This window comes from Rattus rattus, chromosome 6 (assembly GCF_011064425.1).
Source record: "Rattus rattus isolate New Zealand chromosome 6, Rrattus_CSIRO_v1, whole genome shotgun sequence".
Classification (NCBI taxonomy): domain Eukaryota; kingdom Metazoa; phylum Chordata; class Mammalia; order Rodentia; family Muridae; genus Rattus; species Rattus rattus.
Window position 1 is genome coordinate 114688097 of NC_046159.1, and position 18339 is coordinate 114706435.

Consider the following 18339-nt stretch of genomic DNA (forward strand, 5'->3'; position numbering starts at 1 on the left):
ATATTTTTACTGAATATATTAACTAATTTATATTTCACCTTTTGAAAATGGTACTTGAAATTTGGGGGTTTTCAAGTGATCTTAAAGCTAACTTTATATTCTCTTCTGTTTCTTTCATTTGCTTGCTTGTCTATAGCTAGTGTAGCTTTACAGTGATGATGCAGCTCGATTAGAGTAAGGCTTTTATTACACTTCAGTGTTTCCTGTTACATTATTTTGCTTGTACTTAGTACCGAGTACTAAGTAGTCTTAGTAGAGAAGAGTATGCTCTTTCACTAGAAAATAGTGGTTTGATTTACAGTGGCATTGGATTTTAGGTTAATTACAAAGAATTGGTAACACTGAAGCTTCTTACTGGTTTTGCTTCCTGTTGCTGTGATAAAGGAAGACTTAACAAGAAGCAACTTAGGTAGGAAGATTTACTTTAGCTAACAATTTAGATTACAGTCCATCGTAGCAGGGAAGTCAAGTCAGCAGATACTTAAGTCAGTCAATAGATCCACAGTCAAAATCAGAAAGAAATTAATGTATGCATACTAACTGCTCATATTGCTTTCTCTATCCTAATTCAGGACCCAAACCCAGACGTTAGTGCCACCTACTTTGAGGCTGGTTCTTCTCAGATCAATTAACATAACTAAGATTTTCCCAATAGCCATGTCCACAGGCCAGTCCAACTAGACAACCCATCAGTTAGACACTCTAGTCAGGTGATCATAGATTGTGCCAAAGTGATAGTTAAAATTCATGTTTCCTTTACAGTTTTGTAATTTTCTTAGGCAATAGACATTTCTTTAAGTACAAAAGTATTGCTCAGCCCTACTTGTTTAAATAATATTTAAACATGCGTATGTGTACAAAGACACTTCACTGCCCAGAGTTAACAGAGCATTCTTCCTGGTTTTCCCGTGTGGATTAGGCTCCTCAGTGGCTTCACTCCCAGCCATTTTTACCCATATTACAAATATGTATGTATATCTACATTCTAAAAGCAGGTGTATGAAAAACATATCTATCCCATGCTTTTTTAAGAGTATTTTTTATTATGTAGTCTTAAATGGATGAACGCATACTAAAGTAACAGATTGACGTGTACCGTGGCTATCAACAGACAACCATCTTGATTGTTCTGTATCTCCACTCACTCTGTCTATCATACAGTCATTCTGGTGAAAGACTGATCACTATTACTATCTTTTGAAACAATCAGCTTTTTAGAACAATCAGCTTTTAGTTTCATTGATTTTAGTTTCATTGATTGATCCTACTGTTTTGTTTTTTATTCTATTAATTTCTATTCTGGTCTTATAATTTCCTTGTGCTTACTTTGCATTTTCCAGGTTTTTCTATAATAGCAGTTATTGAACTAATTGATGCCTATACTCTTATTTTTTACAAAGTGAGTATAGGGGTGGAAAGCTGGCTTATCAGTTAAGAGTATTTGCTACTCTTGGAGAAGACTTGGGTTCAATTCCCAGCACCCATATGGCAACGCACAGCTGCCTGTGCCTCTAGTTCTAGGGGATCTAAGGCCCTCTTCTGACCTTGGGCTTCTAAAGCACATGGTATCCATACATACATTCAGGCAAGTACACATACGATAACAAGTATTTTTCTTTTAGTAAAAATTTATTGCTACATGTTTTCTTCTAAGTGCTATATGGTAGGTTCTCACTTATGTTATAGTGTATCAAATTGGACCAATGGTGTTCAAGTCTGCTTTACCCTTGCTATTTTAAGGCTGCTTTATGTAATTTTTATTGCCTCAAATACTTTAGAACTATTAGGTGTATCAGTATTTACAATTGTTATGTCATGTTGACTTGGCCCTTTTGGCATTGTGAAGTGACCTTTGGGACTCAGAATACTTTTCTCTAAATCAGCTTTGTTTGAAATGAATATTACCCTGCAGCTTCCTTTAGCGTGGAGTTACAGTCTTTTCACGTTCTTCCTTAGTCTCCGTGTCTTTTTCCCTGGTGTGCATTTCTTGTAGGCATGCTAATAGCTGTCCTTACTATCTGAAAGAGTGAGGTTTTTCCCACAAATAATAGTCATTTTTCTGACTACTTTTCATATTTTTCTGCTATTAGTTGTATTTTTGAGGAATCTATTAATGATGTTCCTTTGTATAGTTTGTTTAATGTTTTTGTGCTGGCTTTTGTTATTTATTGCTTGGGCATATAGTTTGTACTAGTTTGTCAACTTTGAAAAAATTTCAGACATTGTTTTAAATGCCACCCTGCCCTCATGTATGTCAGTCACACATGTGTTATCTCCAGTAATATTTCATCTGGCCTTGAACTCAAAGAGATCTACCTACCTCTGCCTCCCAAGTGCTGGAACTGAAGGCTTTTGCCTCCCCCCCCCCACCTGCCTAACATGTCTAATCTAGTATATGGAATACAATATGATGTCCTTGTATTCTATTTTTCTTGACTGGCTTTGCTGTCAGGTAGAGCTATGTTCCTTTTTTTTCTTTTTTCTTTTTCTTTTTTTTTTTTTTCAATGCTTGGGAAATTTTAATTAATGCCAAGTATTCTAAAGTTTAACTAGCTTTATATTTTTGATAATGTTTTTAAATATTTTATGTTGGTACACATTCACATATACTGTGCGCATGTGCTATCACCCCCATATAAATTTGCTGCTGTCTTGGTTACTGTTATTTTACTATGAAGAGACACCATAACCAAGGCAACTCATAAAAGAAAATATTTAATTGGTGCTTACAGTTTCAGAGGATGACTCTATGATCATCGTGGTTAGAGCTTGATGGCAGCAGCTGAGAGGCCACACCTTAACAGACAAGTAGAAGACAGAGAGAGGGAGAGAGATGGGGACTAGTGTGGGCCTTTGGAATCTCAGACTCCACTCCCCAGTGACATAACTCCAACAAGGCCACACCTAATCTTCCCACAGCAGTTCTACCAACTGGGGTCCTAGTATTCAAATATATGAGCCTATGGGGGCCTTCTCATTCACACCTCCACGGCTGCCACTATTTTCACTTACGTCAAAAGCTATAATCAGTTTAAAAGCTGTTGTCATTGAATAGGTTTATTTTACTAATCAAATTATTAACTCTTGTTACATCAATTTAAAAATATATTACATTTTCCATTTAGCATCCTTTGTATATATTTGAATTTCTGCCTGTCTTGGTTCCTTTTCCTTTTTAAAAATAAAAGTCACATTATTGAAAATAATTTACAAGTATAGCATATTATGTAGTTGTATTAATGTAGCTACTCCAACAAACTCTTGCCCAGATTCAGAGTCTATGTATCTCAGCATTCGTTCCTTTTCTTGTGTCTGTAATCATAAGTGATTTACATAAGGAAAGGTTTATTTAGACTCACTCCATTAGGATGTAGTCCTGCATTGGAGGGGAAGTGTCATGGCAGCAGGACCTCAACGTTGATGGTCATGTTGCATTTTAACCAGAAAACAGTGCTGCATATGCTGCTGCTCATCTCTCTTTGTCCCTGTTAAATTGGAGACCCAGAGCCATAGAATTAAGGACGACGACTCCTGTGTTGAGGGGTGGATAACCTATCAGTTACCCTGATCTAGAAAATACTTCACAGGTATGCCTCGAGATAAGTTTCTGTGGAGAGTCTAAGTTTTTATGTTTACTTACTTTGTGTGGGGGTTGGAGAGGGCACAGTGTGAGTGCCACAGTGGGTGTGGAGGTCAGAGGACAGTCTGAGGGCGTCAGTTTATGCTTTGTACCATATGAGTCCCAGGGATGGAATTCAGGTCCTCAGGCTTGGCAGCCCGGGCCTTTAACCCACAGAGCCAGCTACAGCTCTACACAGCTCTCTGCAGAGATTCTAAATTCCAGCAAGTCGACAACCAAAATTCATGATCTCAGTGATCTTAATTACTTTCCTACTCTGAAGAACTTTTGGCATTTGGTAAATCAGTCTTACTGGTAGAAAATTCCCTTAATTTGTGTTTGAAAAATTATTTACCTTTGATAAAACAGTTTGCTGAATACAGAATTTTAGGTTGAGGAAGTTTTTCCTAACATTTTAAGTACTTCTTTATTCTGAATGTTTGCATGATTTCTGAAGACAGTTCGTTTTAATTCTTGTCCATATCCTAGAATGAGAGAACAGTTCTTCAATGAACTTGTCTTCAATATGTGCTTCAGGAACCCATTATTGGAATATATGGAGATGGGAATTAGCTCGTGCATGCACTCATGCACATTCTTACCAGAGGACTCATGTTAGTGTAGCATTTTATGCTGATTTCGGTAGTGTTCCATAAGCTCTCTCAGCCCAACCTGTTCCTTTCTAAAAACAAGCTTCTTCACAGAGTGCTAGGAAACAGCTGAAAGTAATCCAGAAAGTTATGCAATACGCAGCTGGGAGGTTTTGGAAAAACTCTGATAGCAGTCAGGTGACTTATTTTAAAATCACTTTTCTTATTAAAAACAGCGCTCACTATTAAAGATTTACTATTGTAATGGCTATATAGTGCCTGGTAGCACTAACCATGCAGCTTTAGACAGTTCAAAGGTTATTAATTCAAACTGAGATGTTCAGTATGATGAGGTATGCTCTGAATTTCAAGAATGAGCACAGAAAGAATGCATCATGCTACATCATGACACCTTATTAATGCCGACATGCAGGAACTTTGCTTTATTTAAATAAAGTCATTTCACTTCTCTGTTTACATCATGACTACTTAAACATTTGAAGCCTTGTTTAGCTACCATGAACTGGGTGTACTCGGGCAGGTTACAGAGTGAAGTCAACATCAAAGCCGTAACAACCTGGGACTCTTACACAGAAGTAGTGCTTATGTTTTTGTTCTGACCTTAACAGGCTTTGTTTTCTATGAATTACTAAAAGACAGCCCACACATACTCACTCTCAGATGACACACCCTGCAGGCACACTCGTCCTTTCTTTTATGGACATTGTTTCATGTCGGTGAGCGTGTCATTACCAAAGGACATAATATGTGGACTGAATGCTTCCTGAGGGAAACATTAAGTCCGTGCATTCAAACACAGGGTTGTGTTACAGGAAAGTGGCTTTTTTGATTTGGTCTTCTTATTTTGTTTCTGTTTTAGGGGTGTGGAGGTAGGGGTGGGGCTGATAGAAGTGGGAGATAGAAATCAGAAAAACAGGATCCCTGAGGTAAACTGACTGCTGAGTCATTAAGCTCAGGGTTCAGCAGGTAACCCTGCCTCATTACCAACAGTAGAAAGGGATGAAGAAGGTACCCAACTGTTAGTGTCCATGTGCACACACATGCAAATGTGTATACTACATGCACATGTACAACATTTTTTAAAGTATAAGTAATAAAATGTAAAATACACAGATGACAAATGATATACTATGGAGCCATTACCTTTAAAATAAGCTTAAGGATATCTGATGGCTCAAATAGAGTGTTTCTATCCAATTGTTTTCTTTTCTTGTCATTAAGGCTTTGTTTTGCCTGCTTTGACCTTTTTCACTCAGCATATTTTAATATTCATCTATTTTACTACCTAGGCTTTCATTCTTTGCTCAGTAATAGTCCATTGATGAATATCTTATGGTATGTTTGTTTATTCTCATATTTAAATCTGTGGTTTTGAGTGGGGTTGCATACAATGTTTTTGGCTGTTACAGAGCTGCCATAATTATTTCACAGATTTTTTTTTTGTACATCTTTGTTTCTAGTGAATACCTGAAAGAATTCCATTACCAAAGGGTGGACAAATATTTCTCTCTATAAAGAACTGTCAGCCAGAGGCCTTGCCAATTTTGGCCTTCCAGTGAAGTTCATCTGTTTTCTCTTCAACATTTGGTGTGGTCTGTGATTTGGTTGCTGGTAGTGAATATGGACTATGGAAGTGATTCTTACTTGTTCCTTCTTGAGGACTGCTGAAGTCGATGTCTACTGACCATTTGGGCGTTTTGTTTTTTATTCATTGGCTTGTCTGCTGTTTGTAATGCTTTCTAACCGTGTGTGTGTGTGTGTGTGTGTGTGTGTGTGTGTGTGTGTGTGTGTGTGTGTGTGTGTGTGTGTGTGTGTGTGTGTGTGTGTGTGTGTGGCAGCACTTAGAATGTGTTTAACTTTGTCTCACCTAGGTTGTTCCAGTGATGTCTTGTCTTTTGGTTGGCTACTCATTTTAATAACATAAAGACTACTCTTCTTTTTAAAAAATGGCTTTTGATTTCTAGGATGTGTTGGCCTATGCTGAATTCACAGTGACAGCCTCTTAAAGTTTAGTGGTTCTAAGTTTGTCTATTTAATTTTATTATTCACCTTTTTGTTTTCATACAGAGTGCAGAAAAGAGTCCTGTGGGGTGATTTTAGGAATCTTTCATTGCAGATATGTTTTTTTCTGTTTACTAATTGAGTAGGGCAGTTTGTAAGGCTTTCCTTCATTGAGTTAGAGTACTTTCTTAGGGCTTTTTCTCTTGCTTAATGGATTTTATTGGTCCTGTTAATTTGTGTTTTTAAATTTTTTGTTAGTATAATATTGATTTGATTATTGGATACTTATCCTAAATCTTAAAATAAGTTATGATAAGTCATTTTTTTTCTATTTAAGGTTGTCTTAGCAATTCTAGGTGATTTGAACATTTGTCTAAATTTTAAAATTTGTCTCTCAGACTTTTTCAGAAATGGGTGGTTTGATCGCCATGATAATCTACTCATCAGTTGGGAGTCACTATAACATTGTAGAGTCTTCTAGTTTATAAACATAATCTCTCAGTATCTACTTTTAAAATTGTTGATTGCTGCTGGAGATGACATTTTATTTAATATATAATATATAAATACACATATATACTGCATATACTGTATTGACTTCGTATCCTTTAACCTAGCTAAGTTCTAGGGGCTATAGAGATGGCTTACTTACTGGTTAAGAGAGATTACACCTCTTAAAGAGGAGCTAAGTTTGATTTCCAACACCGGGATTCAGTTCCCCTTTCTGGACTACAAAACTGCACATGCCCCCCCCGCCCTCCCCCACAAACACACACACACTCCCCTAAAGTAATTAAGTGTAATAGGTTTTAGTAGACTATAATTTTAATCCACATAATCATGTCTTCTACGAAGAATGCAATTTTACTTCTTTATTTTCTAATCTTTGTGACTTTCATTTATTTTTCTTACTTGTATTATGGACTTGTAATAACAATACAGGTGGTACGAGTGCACACTTTCTTGGTATAAATGGACAAAGCAAGGTGTGTATGGTTTTTCCATCAAATTGAAAACTCCCTTTTGTCATGAGTAGCTATTAAATTTTGTCACATCATTCTCTTGTTTCTGAGATGACCGTACTCATTTTTTTCTTCATCCTGTTGTTAAGCCAACTTGTCTTCCTGGGTAAGTAAATTGTGTGTGATTATGATTAATATTTTGTGTTGGTACAGAATTGTGGGGTCCACTGTGAGGCAGTTTGGTTCTCAGGTCCACGTCCTTTAGTTGGTACTTCTATCAAGGACTGAGCAGATTAGTAAACATGATTTAATTTCTTCTTGTTTAAACCAGTTTTTTCTAGTGCTAATAATTAAGAAGCACAAGTAAGTTTCTCAGCACATCTTGATATAAGTTCTAATCTTGTTACAAATTCCATTCTAAATAGTCGTTAATAGTTTTATTTGGAATTCTGTAGAGAAAAAAATCTTAAGGTATTTCAGAGAAGTAGTTTCATTTCTGTTTTAGAAATACCAAAAGTAAATAAAAAGCAGGGCTTCATAAGTGTAAAATGGGTGTAAGCCTCACCTTCTGCATCTGCACATTCTGTGCCTCTACCAGGGCATGGCTCCTCCATGGCAGTGCACTCGCCTAGCAGGCCTGAGACCTTATGTTCAATACCTAACACCTCAGGGAGTGGGGAAAGGGGGACGAGGGCAGGTTACATGGTTTCCTTTTAACTCATTTCCTTCCTTTACATCCATTTTATCAAATAAAAAACCTGTTGCATTTTTTAACATGAATTTGTATATTAATACATATCAGGCAAGAGAAATTCATGAAGCAGAATAAACTGGAGGCAGAAGGGGCTATTATAATATCTCTGGCAAAAAAGTGTAAATTTCAGGTCTTGTTGGTACAGTGCTATACTCCTTACGGGAGAATTGCAATCTCCTCCTCATCCCCTTTTAGAAAATAGCAGAACAGCAAATACTTTCTGTGTTGATACAGAGCAGGGCTGAGCATTGTGGGTTCCATCCTGCGGCAATTTGAATATCAAAGCTACTCCCTTCTGTGACAACAAGCATATTATTAAACATGTTTGATTTCCTCTTGTATGAAGCTTGATTTTTCTAGACCTGCTCGCTAAATAGAAAATGCAAGTAAAGTTAAGCAGCATATATAGAAGGTGGAACGACATATTGTTGAGCACTGGTTTCTTTCAAGAGTTCAATGAGTGTACTTTAGAATGTCTTTAAGAACTGTAGTCTTAGCTAAAGTATTTTTAAAAAAACACACACACACAAATAATGAAACTGACTATGACTGGCTTAATCAAAAAGGAATTTATTGACCACAACAGGGTCTAATGGAATCCAAAACAAAGTAACAGCAAATCTTGAGCCACAGCAGGAGGCTGGGACACTCTGAACAAAACCGTAGGAATCAGTGGAACCTTGCTCAGCTCTCTCATGATTGTTCATTGCTGTCATAAGCCATTGCTACTAGCATTAAGAAGTTACTGGGAGCTGATCTGAGTTGAAAGAAAGAAAAGAAGCGAAGAACGCAAGCCCTTACCTTTATTCGGGACCATTAAAGGTTGTCTTTCTGTGGTTATTTGCTCTCAGATTAACATTACTTCTCTATGTCCTTCCACTTGGACTTTCTGTGGAAGTCCAACAAATTAAACATGGTTATAGATATATGTAGGTACCTGTCTGTGGCTATATTTAAGGGCTTGAGTAATAGAGAGTTACAAAACATGGAATGGCAAATAAAGGCAGAACTTAAAGCCAATTACTTTTACCTTTCCCTATTCTGGGTAATCACATTTACGAGTTGAAAAGACTTGGCCTTCATTATAGATAGGCCTTTTTACCTACAGTAGACAAAGCTTGCTTATAACTTTAGTCTCTGTGGCTACCTAGCATGGTATTAAGCTATCCTTTTAATTTCTAAGCATGTGGCTCAAATGCTACTTAACTTTTTCCTAGATTGTAGTTTGTCAGTAAGATGATCTTTTCTTTTGCAAGACTAATACCATGATGTGACTTGAATAGGTCATTAAGTTTTCAAACTCTAAACATTTGATTCAAAAGCAAAATTTCTATGTAAAAATTAACAAAAGTTTTTCTATTAGTCTGCATTTCCCAGTTGTTCTTCCCTCTTTAAACCAATCACACACAAAAGGACTAGGATGTGGCACTGGTGACTAGTTTTACCTTCATGCTTGCTTAGGGCAAATGCATAGAACTTTCTTCATCCTTTGCACGTTTGTTAATATACTCTTGCCTTTCATTTTACATCTTGTTTGACTCACATAACCTTTGTCATTACTTAAAAAGCATCTTTCCTTCCTTTCTTTAAAACCACGTATAATACCGTTATCCTGCTAAACTGGTTTGTTTAATGGATTAAGCAAATTTTTTTTTTTTTAGTTATAGTGAAAATTTCAGTTGTATATAATTTTGGATAATTTTGAGGTTGAAAGATTTAAACTAGTGTAGGAATTTTAAATCCCTAATGATTTTGCTAAAAGTATTTCTTTTCTAACATGGGTTACCCTTTATTTACATTTGCTTAAATAGACCAAATACTTGGTGTTGAGAGTTATTTCATTCAGTGTGATTTGGAAAATGAATTTAGTTCATTTTACCTAGATAAAAAAATTCTCATTTTCTAATTGCATCCTTTTTGTTTTAAGGCAGTGTAAGTGTCTTTTGTGTCCTGAAGTTTTAGTTTGGAGGGACTCCCCTCAAAATGTATCAACGTTAAATATATTAAATATTTATTTACCAAAATTCAGACTCATAATGTTATAATGCCTTGCTGCTCTTATTAAGTGGACATGTATTGTGTACTTGATAACATGTATGATGAGATGACAGGAGCACTTTGATTCTGGCATCCTGCAATAATCAGATCTTTCCAGCATCCACCATGCCTGCCTCTCACCTTGTTGTCCCAAACTACTGTGCCCACAGGGAGTACATGAGAAAAGCAATAGTAGTTACCTCCACTACCACCCCATCCCCACCCCCACCCTCCCCTCAAGGCCTTGGTATCAGGATTTAAATTCTAACTGGTAATGTTAACCTTCGGTGAGTTGAGTTGGAAACCCTTGGAGACCACCTTTATTTCCTGAAATTTCCAATCCAAACTTGAGGCTTTACCATAATCCAACAAACCTGCCTTAGAGCACTTAGTTCCCAGATAAAAGACAGCATTGGATCTGAGCAGATATCAACCCTCTATGGCTATTTTGTCTGCTTCCTTGTAAATAACCCCGAAATAAGACTTGCCATGTTCCATCTGGGCCATTCTTCTGTTTGCCAGCTCTCATGGTCATGTTTCCATGATTCATCTACCCCACGGTGCCTTCTCTCAACCTCTTTTCCCCCTCTGGTCTCTGTGTCAGACCCAGCTCTAGGCTGTAGGTATCTTTATTCAACCAGTAGTTTTAAATGAAGGAGCAAGGTTGCATAGCATCACTTGGTATATGTGAGAATCCCCTAGTCCCTAGGGGCAACTGGGCTTTACACATGCTCCACTATGTTCATAGCAGCCTTATTTATAATAGCCAGAAGCTGGAAAGAACCCAGATGCCCTTCAACAGAGGAATGCATATAGAAAATGTGGTACATTTATACAATGGAATACTACTCAGCTATCAAAAACATTGACTTTCTGAAATTCATAGGCGAATGGATGGAACTGAAAAATACCATCCTCAGGGAGGTAACCCAATCACAGAAAAACACACATGGTATGCACTCATTGATAAGTGGATATTAGCCCAAATGCTCGAATTACCCTAGATGCACAGAACACATGAAAATCAAGAAGGATGACCAAAATGCAGATGCTTCACTCCTTCTTTAAAAGGGGAACAAGAATACCCTTGGGAGGGGATAAGGAGGCAAAGTTTAGAACAGAAGCTGAAGGAACACCCATTCAGAGCCTGCCCCATATGTGGCCCATACATATACAGCCACCAAACTAGATAAGATGGATGAAGCAAAGAAGTGCAGGCCGACAGGAACTGGATGTAGATCTCTCCTGAGAGACACAGCCAGAATACGGCAAACACATAGGCAAATGCCAGCAGCAAACCACTGAACTGAGAATGGGACCCCCGTTGAAGGAATCAGAGAAAGGACTGAAAGAGCTGAAGGGGATCCCATATGAACAATAATGCCAATCAACCAGAGCTTCCAGGGACTAAGCCACTACCCAAAGACTATACATGGACTGACCCTGGCTCCAACCTCATAGGTAGCAATGAATATCCTAGTAAGAGCACCAGTGGAAGGGGAAGCCCTTGGTCCTGCCAAGACTGAACCCCCAGTGAATGTGATTGTTGGGGGAGGACAGTAAGGGGAGGAGGATGGGGAGGGGAACACCCATAGAGAAGGAGAGTGGGAGGAATTAGGGGGATGTTGGCATGGAAACTGGGAAAGGGAATAACATTTGAAATGTAAATAAGAAATACCCAATTTAATACAGATGGAAAAAAAGAATAGAATTACAACACATACAAAAAGACCAAACCTCAACAGTACCCCTCTACGTGTGTCTAAGATGACTGACTCTAGTGGAAACCCAGGAGACAACAGCAAGCCTTGCCATTGGTAGTTGACAGTGACTCTTATTGTGGGTGCAGGTAATTTAAAAGTCTTAAAGGTGATGTGCAATTTGTTATAAATTTGCATTTTCAGAACCTCCTGAGACTTGAGTAAGGGTTGTAACTTTTCAGTGATCACGCTCTATATAATAGCATACTGCTATCAGTGAGGCTTTTTGTCTATAAAGTGTTTCTTTAGAAATGTCTTCTCACGTCAGATTTGTTCTGGTAATGGTAGTAAGGCCAAGGCCTGAAGTTTTTGTGATTTATTGCAAATTGAAAGTACATGTCTGTTATAAGCAAGATAGAGAAAAAAAGCTAGAACTATTTGTTAGAGGTGATAGGTTCTCTAGTATAAGTGGTCTTCAGTGTCCCTTACCCATTGCTGCAAACAAGCCACCTACTTCTTCATGACTTGAAACCGTGCCAGTTGATTTCTCACCATTTGGCAAATGAGCTCATCTTTGATGGCACCTAGTTTTCTTTGATCCCAGGTTTTTAGAGCAACTCTGCCTTCCAGGAAAACAAACAGATCACAATGTACAAATACTTTCCAAACATTTGTGCTCAAAGTACCCAAGCACCTTCCTCTTCTGTCCCCTGATCCATTGATTTACATCTTTTAGGTGAAACAGTACTTTGGGAAACCCTTCCTTTTATAGTTAGGTTTTTATGTTTTTCTTGCACAACCACATTTCTCCTCTGTAACAGTTACAGTGTTCTTAGACTACATGTTCACAAGGATTACGTCTGTGCAGTTTGCTTCTGTTTTCAACTCCATTTGGAATACTTAACCACTATCCTGCATATGTAGTAGATACTTAATTAGCAAACACTTGGTACGTCAGTATTCTTCCATAGTAGTTTTACATAGTTGATATGCAGTGATGGAGTGCTTGAAGATCATTTAGTGGCTGTTTCGTCTGGCTCCGTTTTCCTCACTGAGATTCATTTGTTGTCAGTTTTGCTTTTCCTCTCCCGCCGCAGCTTCGGCTTCACTTTTGTTGCTCTTGCTGTTTTTATGTTCTAAGTTTCCAGATTCTATTTTGAGGTCGATGTTAAACAAAATGTAGTGTCTACTTTAAAACTTCTCCACTGAGATTGATCACTTTATAAGAATTCGACCAACTCTTTTGTATTTGCTTAGTTTTCGGCTTCTTTTTGTATTCTATGGGGTAGTATTTCATTCCCGGTAATGATGAGTTTACTTCATGTATAGGTGTGGAGCATAGTATCAGTATCAAAATCAGAACATGCTATTTTTAATTAAATATGTCTATGTTTACGTACAGAGTATGGCTAGACTATAAGTATGGGTTTGCAAATATATTTCAGGTGCTATGGAAAATTACAGTCTTTTACCGGATACGAAATCCCTGTGGGAAGTTATTCTATCTTGGAGTAAGACCTGCGACATAACAGAGGAGTAGATACATAGGGAAGTTGTAGAGAAAGAGCTGTGATTGCAGCCTGCAGAGCCAGCCCAGGAAGGGCAGTGGGAAGAAAATCTCCTCACTTCCCGGGGTCCACCTCTCCTCCTCTTTGTTTCTGACATGAAAGTTCTCAGCAGGAAGGCTTCGCTGACTTAACTCAGTACTGAGTTATCTGGAATACATAAGGCTCCAATGGTTGGGTTCTGTAAACATGGTTGTAGTGCATTTGTCTCCTGCTTAACAGATTCATAATCACCTTTCTTAGATTATTAAGACTTGAATGTCTATCCCAAAGTACTAGTCCCTAGGTTGTTTTTCATTAATAACCTTGATCGTGAAAGATAAGCAGGAGAGTTGATTACCTTCAATTACCTTAAAAACATGGAAGGAATCGTACAGATTTAATTAAAGTGCTGTTAATCTAATTCAAGGGATACTTGCTTTATTTTATTACCTGGAATTTATATATTAAATATATTGTATGTGCTAGCATATGGTTTATTATGAATAAATGAGGAAAGGTTTTATAAAATGGTATAATGTACCATTTTAAGTTTTGACAGCTTGAAGTAGAAAATGGAGTGGATAAATTTATACTGATAACAAATTTTTGAAAATATTTCTGAAAATTGCTTATTGTTGGGTTTTTCATAGAGTGTGCGTGTGTGAGAGAGAGAGAGAGAGAGAGAGAGAGAGAGAGAGAGAGAGAGAGAGAGAGAGACAGACTATGTGGAAAATTAAAGCCTTGAGTCTTCATTGCATATGCAAATGTTTTAAATTTTTTGTTGCTTTTATTGTCTTTGCATTTGTATACACATCCGGGTAATGTTCTATAGTCTTCGTATTGATGCTTTACAAAGGGACTTCTGCCAATAGAGTTTCAGCTTCTAGAAAGAAAGAAAGAAAGAAAGAAAGAAAGAAAGAAAGAAAGAAAGAAAGAAAGAAAGAAAGAAAGGTTTTAGTAAGATAAATAGAAAGATTGTCGGGTGTCTTGGTATCTTGTGGCTTGATTGTTTTTTGGTTTTTGTTTTTCTCTTCAGAAATATATCTGGGCAGCACTGCATCGAAAATCTTTAATCTCTAAAGTTTCACTAATATACAAATTCTAGTGGCTTTTGCCCCCTTCCCCCACTGAGTGGTATTTGATGCTGTCTTTCTTTCTTTGTTGAAGTTTTCTTTTAATGAGGATGCAAGTGGTTCTCACTCTTCATAATGCTGCAGTTCTTTAATACAGTTTTTTATGTTGCGGTGACCCCCAACCATAAAATAATTTAGTTGTTGCTTCATAATTGTAATTTTGCTATTCAGTAAATAGTAATGTAAATATCGGATGTGCAAACTATCTAAAATGTGACCTGCAAAAGGGTCATGCTGCAGGTTGGGAACTGGTATAGGGGCAGGCAGTACAGGCCTGGCTCATCAGTGAGTGTGTGAGTGTGTGCTCACATTCTTCAGTGTCATATGTACACTGGTGTCCCAGCTAACATGCTGTTCATGTTCAAGGCTGTCTTCATAATCTTTAATAATGTTTCCTGTGGAGATCTCCCCGTTCTCTACATGAAGCTTAGGTGAATTTTTTTAATTAAAAATACAGCATTGAACATAGTAACCTAGAATGTCTATATAAACTTGTAGTTCTTAGTTGTCTACTGATCTTACATTCCTGATTTTGACATAATTAAAGATTTATTTATATAATAGTTAAAAGAAGTTCTTTTGCTAGAAGGAAGTTTCCAGATGTAATTACATGGTACCAATATAATATACCTCCAAGTCTCCTGCTTTATACAGTGCCCATTTTTTATTGAACTTACATATCATAGTTACTTAATCTGATCCTACTTGCGATCATTTAGATTGTATGTGTTTAAAATCTCAGGATTCATGAAGTGGAAGGGAACTGGTGGAAAGAAAAGGATCATTTGGGAGGGAGAACAAGAAAGGGTTATGGGAAGTACATATTATCAAAGTACATTTTGTGCCTTATGAAAATGTTATAATGGAACCCACTACTATGTAATTAAACTGGGAAATGACTCATGAAATAATTTACTTTAATATTTACATTTAAAAATAATTATTTTCATAGCTGGTTCTGTATTTTGGTTTAGGAATGAGATTAGTGGTCTAGAAGCTATTATTGTTATTTTCAGATTTGTTAGTGCCGTCTCTGTATGTGAGTGCCACTTTAAGAGAAATAAGTAGCTACCTTCAGAACTTTAACATTAAAAACTGTCCTATTGTTTTATAGAAGTCGGCTTTTCCTGATAGGATTGCCCCACCATTTAAATGTCCATGCCCTCAAAATGCAGTATAATTAAGGGGGTGTGAGAATATATTATATAATATAGTATAATATTGCATATTTTAGCTTTCTCACTTAGAGTTTATCTATCTGATTCATCATTTGTCTGCCCTTAGTGTTGTGATTCTTGAGTGTAATGTGAGGTTAAAATGGCAGTAACAATGATGATTACATGGGCTTGGTATTTGTAAGTGCATATTTCTAGATAACAGTTTAAGAATCAATAAATGTGACTTTTCAGTGATTATTGGTATGGGTATTAAATTAGTTATAACTTCAAAAAGAAGCGACTTAAGATAATTAGTGTTCCCTTTCTGGAAGCTAGCACAGTTGGGTGGTCCAGGCTTAGTGCTTCAGAGGGTTGTAGTCAGGATGTCCACAGGGGCTGTGAGCATTGTTTGGAAGTTAATGGCTGTTCACTTGATCTTTTGCAGACTATGTCTTCAGCAGTGGTGCAGTTATATGCAGCTGATCGGAACTGTATGTGGTCAAAGAAGTGCAGTGGTGTTGCTTGTCTTGTTAAGGACAATCCTCAGAGATCTTATTTTTTAAGAATATTTGACATTAAGGTAAGTTTTGTTTTCATTTCATTTTAACATTTTTGGTGGTTAAGTTGTTGTCTGCCTTGGTTATAGTTTAGTGTAGATGTTCTGATTGTCCTCTGTGTGTTTACATTGGTATCATTAAGAGTGAGGTTTGTTGTTGATACCTAAATATGAATATTGGAACAGAGTTGGAGCCCAGATAAGAATATTGAGACATTCTCTTACCTAAAGTCATCTGCTTTAAGACACAGTTTTTTGTTTTTTCTTTAACATTTTGTAATATTCAACATGATACTCTATGCATTGCTCGCAAATCTAAATCTTAGCAGTGTTTCCTTTGAGTCGGGTCAGAAAAGAATATAGAATATGAAGAAGTATCTGCGAACTTGACAGGTTTTGCTTATGTTAGTCTAAAAGGTGAGTTTTTTTGTTATATTGGTTTTAGGGTTGTTTTTTTTTTTTTTCTGACTTATGAGACAGGGTTTCTCTGTGTAGCCCTGGCTGTCTTGTAACTCCCTTTGTAGACCAGCTGGCCTTGAATTTACAAAATTGGCAAAATTTACTTGCCAATTCCTCCAGAGGGTTGTGATAAAAGGTGTGCATCACTGCACAGCTAAACTTGGTTGGTCTGTCTTCCTTCCTTCCTTCCTTCCTTCCTTCCTTCCTTCCTTCCTTCCTTCCTTCCTTTCACTTTATCTTTTACTTACTCACTACATCCAGCTCACTGCCCACCTCCCAGGAACCCCCCCTCTCACAGCCCTTCCCCCCTCCCCCTCCCCTTTTCCTCTGTGTAGGTGGGGGACCCCCTGGGTATCTCTCCACCCTGGTGCTTGAAGCAAGGTTAGGCTGGGTTTCTTTCAGGGTAGAGTGACCTTATCTTTTCAAATGAAATGATCACATCCTGCAGACACAGTTTTAAAAGGAAAAAAGATCCTGAAACAAACCTTTAGTTTTGCATAACTTTTATTACACATTGTTACTTTATTACACATTGTTGGTTTGTTTATTACTGTTCTTACTATACTTCAAGCATACATTAAACTTTATTGTAAATATTTTTCTACAGGGAAAGCTGTAGATAGGTTCCAGATATCAGTGGAATGCCTTAGATTGTGTACCTCTGATAAACGTGGACTGCACTAGTGATGTATTTTATCTTCTCACTGCATCAAATATAATAGTACTTTTTACTTAGGCCTTTTTGTCTTGGACTTTCCTCACAGCCTCTTATTCATCTTGCTCATAAGTTAGTCCTTTCAGGGAACAGCAAATATTTTAGCTTTGTATATACTGTTACTTATAAAGTGATCATTTTGCTAAAGGGAAGTCTCTGTGCCTGTAAAAATACTAAACCTCCTCCATAGTTAGTATGTAAATGTGGCAATAAGTAGAATAGGACAGAAATAAATCTGCAAATAAAACCTGACATTGAGCCTGCGCACTGCTACTGTGTGGTATTTCTCTGGATCCTAACTTGTTTACCTTTTAGAAAGCATTGCATTGAATGTGAAATTTAAGTTATGGTACTTTAATTAATGCTTCTTAAAATCTGTGACTCCTAACACACATCTGAGAGATGTGGCATGTTCCCATCACCAGCACTGACTGACTGTGACAGTCCTTTTAGGGAAGAAAGAATATGGTGCATAGTCTGAAAGAGAACCTGCAAGTAGCTTTGTATTTCAACAATCGTATCAGCAGTAAGACGCACTCTTCCACAACAGAGTAACTATACCACTGCACTAAAAAGAGAGATGCCCACTGTAGCAGTCATACATAAATTTATAGCAGATTTCTTTTGGTTCTTTCTGTCTTTTTATTAAATTATACTTTATCTACTTATTAGAGTTTATCAAAGAACTTCCAAAAAGATTTAATCTCCATTCTTTAGGGACTGTTCATTTACAGAGTAGGACACCATGTCATAATCACAGTTGTGGGCCGCATGCTTTTTTTCCAGTGATGCATACATTGCCCGCTGCCTTCATGGTTTCTTCTCCTTGGCCTCAAGTAGGGCAGGTCTTGCAGCCTCCAAATCTAGCACTCTTCTCAATGAGCAGTGATGTGTGTTTATGAGCAAAGCTCCTCAGTGCTGACAACCTCAGCTGTTGATTTTTCATATTTTAAATTTGTGATGTAGTTGGAGTTTTGGGTTTCAAATCGGCAGTGATTACATTTTTCTCACTATTTAATTCTGATTGGAGGTAGCCATTGCTTACTAATTATAATTACCCACCTTTGGCATGAAGAATAAGTAGATTT

General features: G+C 37.2%; 1 protein-coding gene across 1 annotated transcript in view; it reads left to right on the forward strand.

The window, feature by feature from the left end:
* Wasl (WASP like actin nucleation promoting factor) overlaps positions 1 to 18339 on the forward strand; it is a 48740-nt gene that overhangs the window by 9318 nt on the left and 21083 nt on the right. The window contains exon 2 of the mRNA XM_032906868.1: positions 15967 to 16101. Within this exon, the coding sequence (XP_032762759.1) occupies positions 15967 to 16101 (135 nt within the window). The remainder of the gene's footprint in view (positions 1 to 15966; positions 16102 to 18339) is intronic.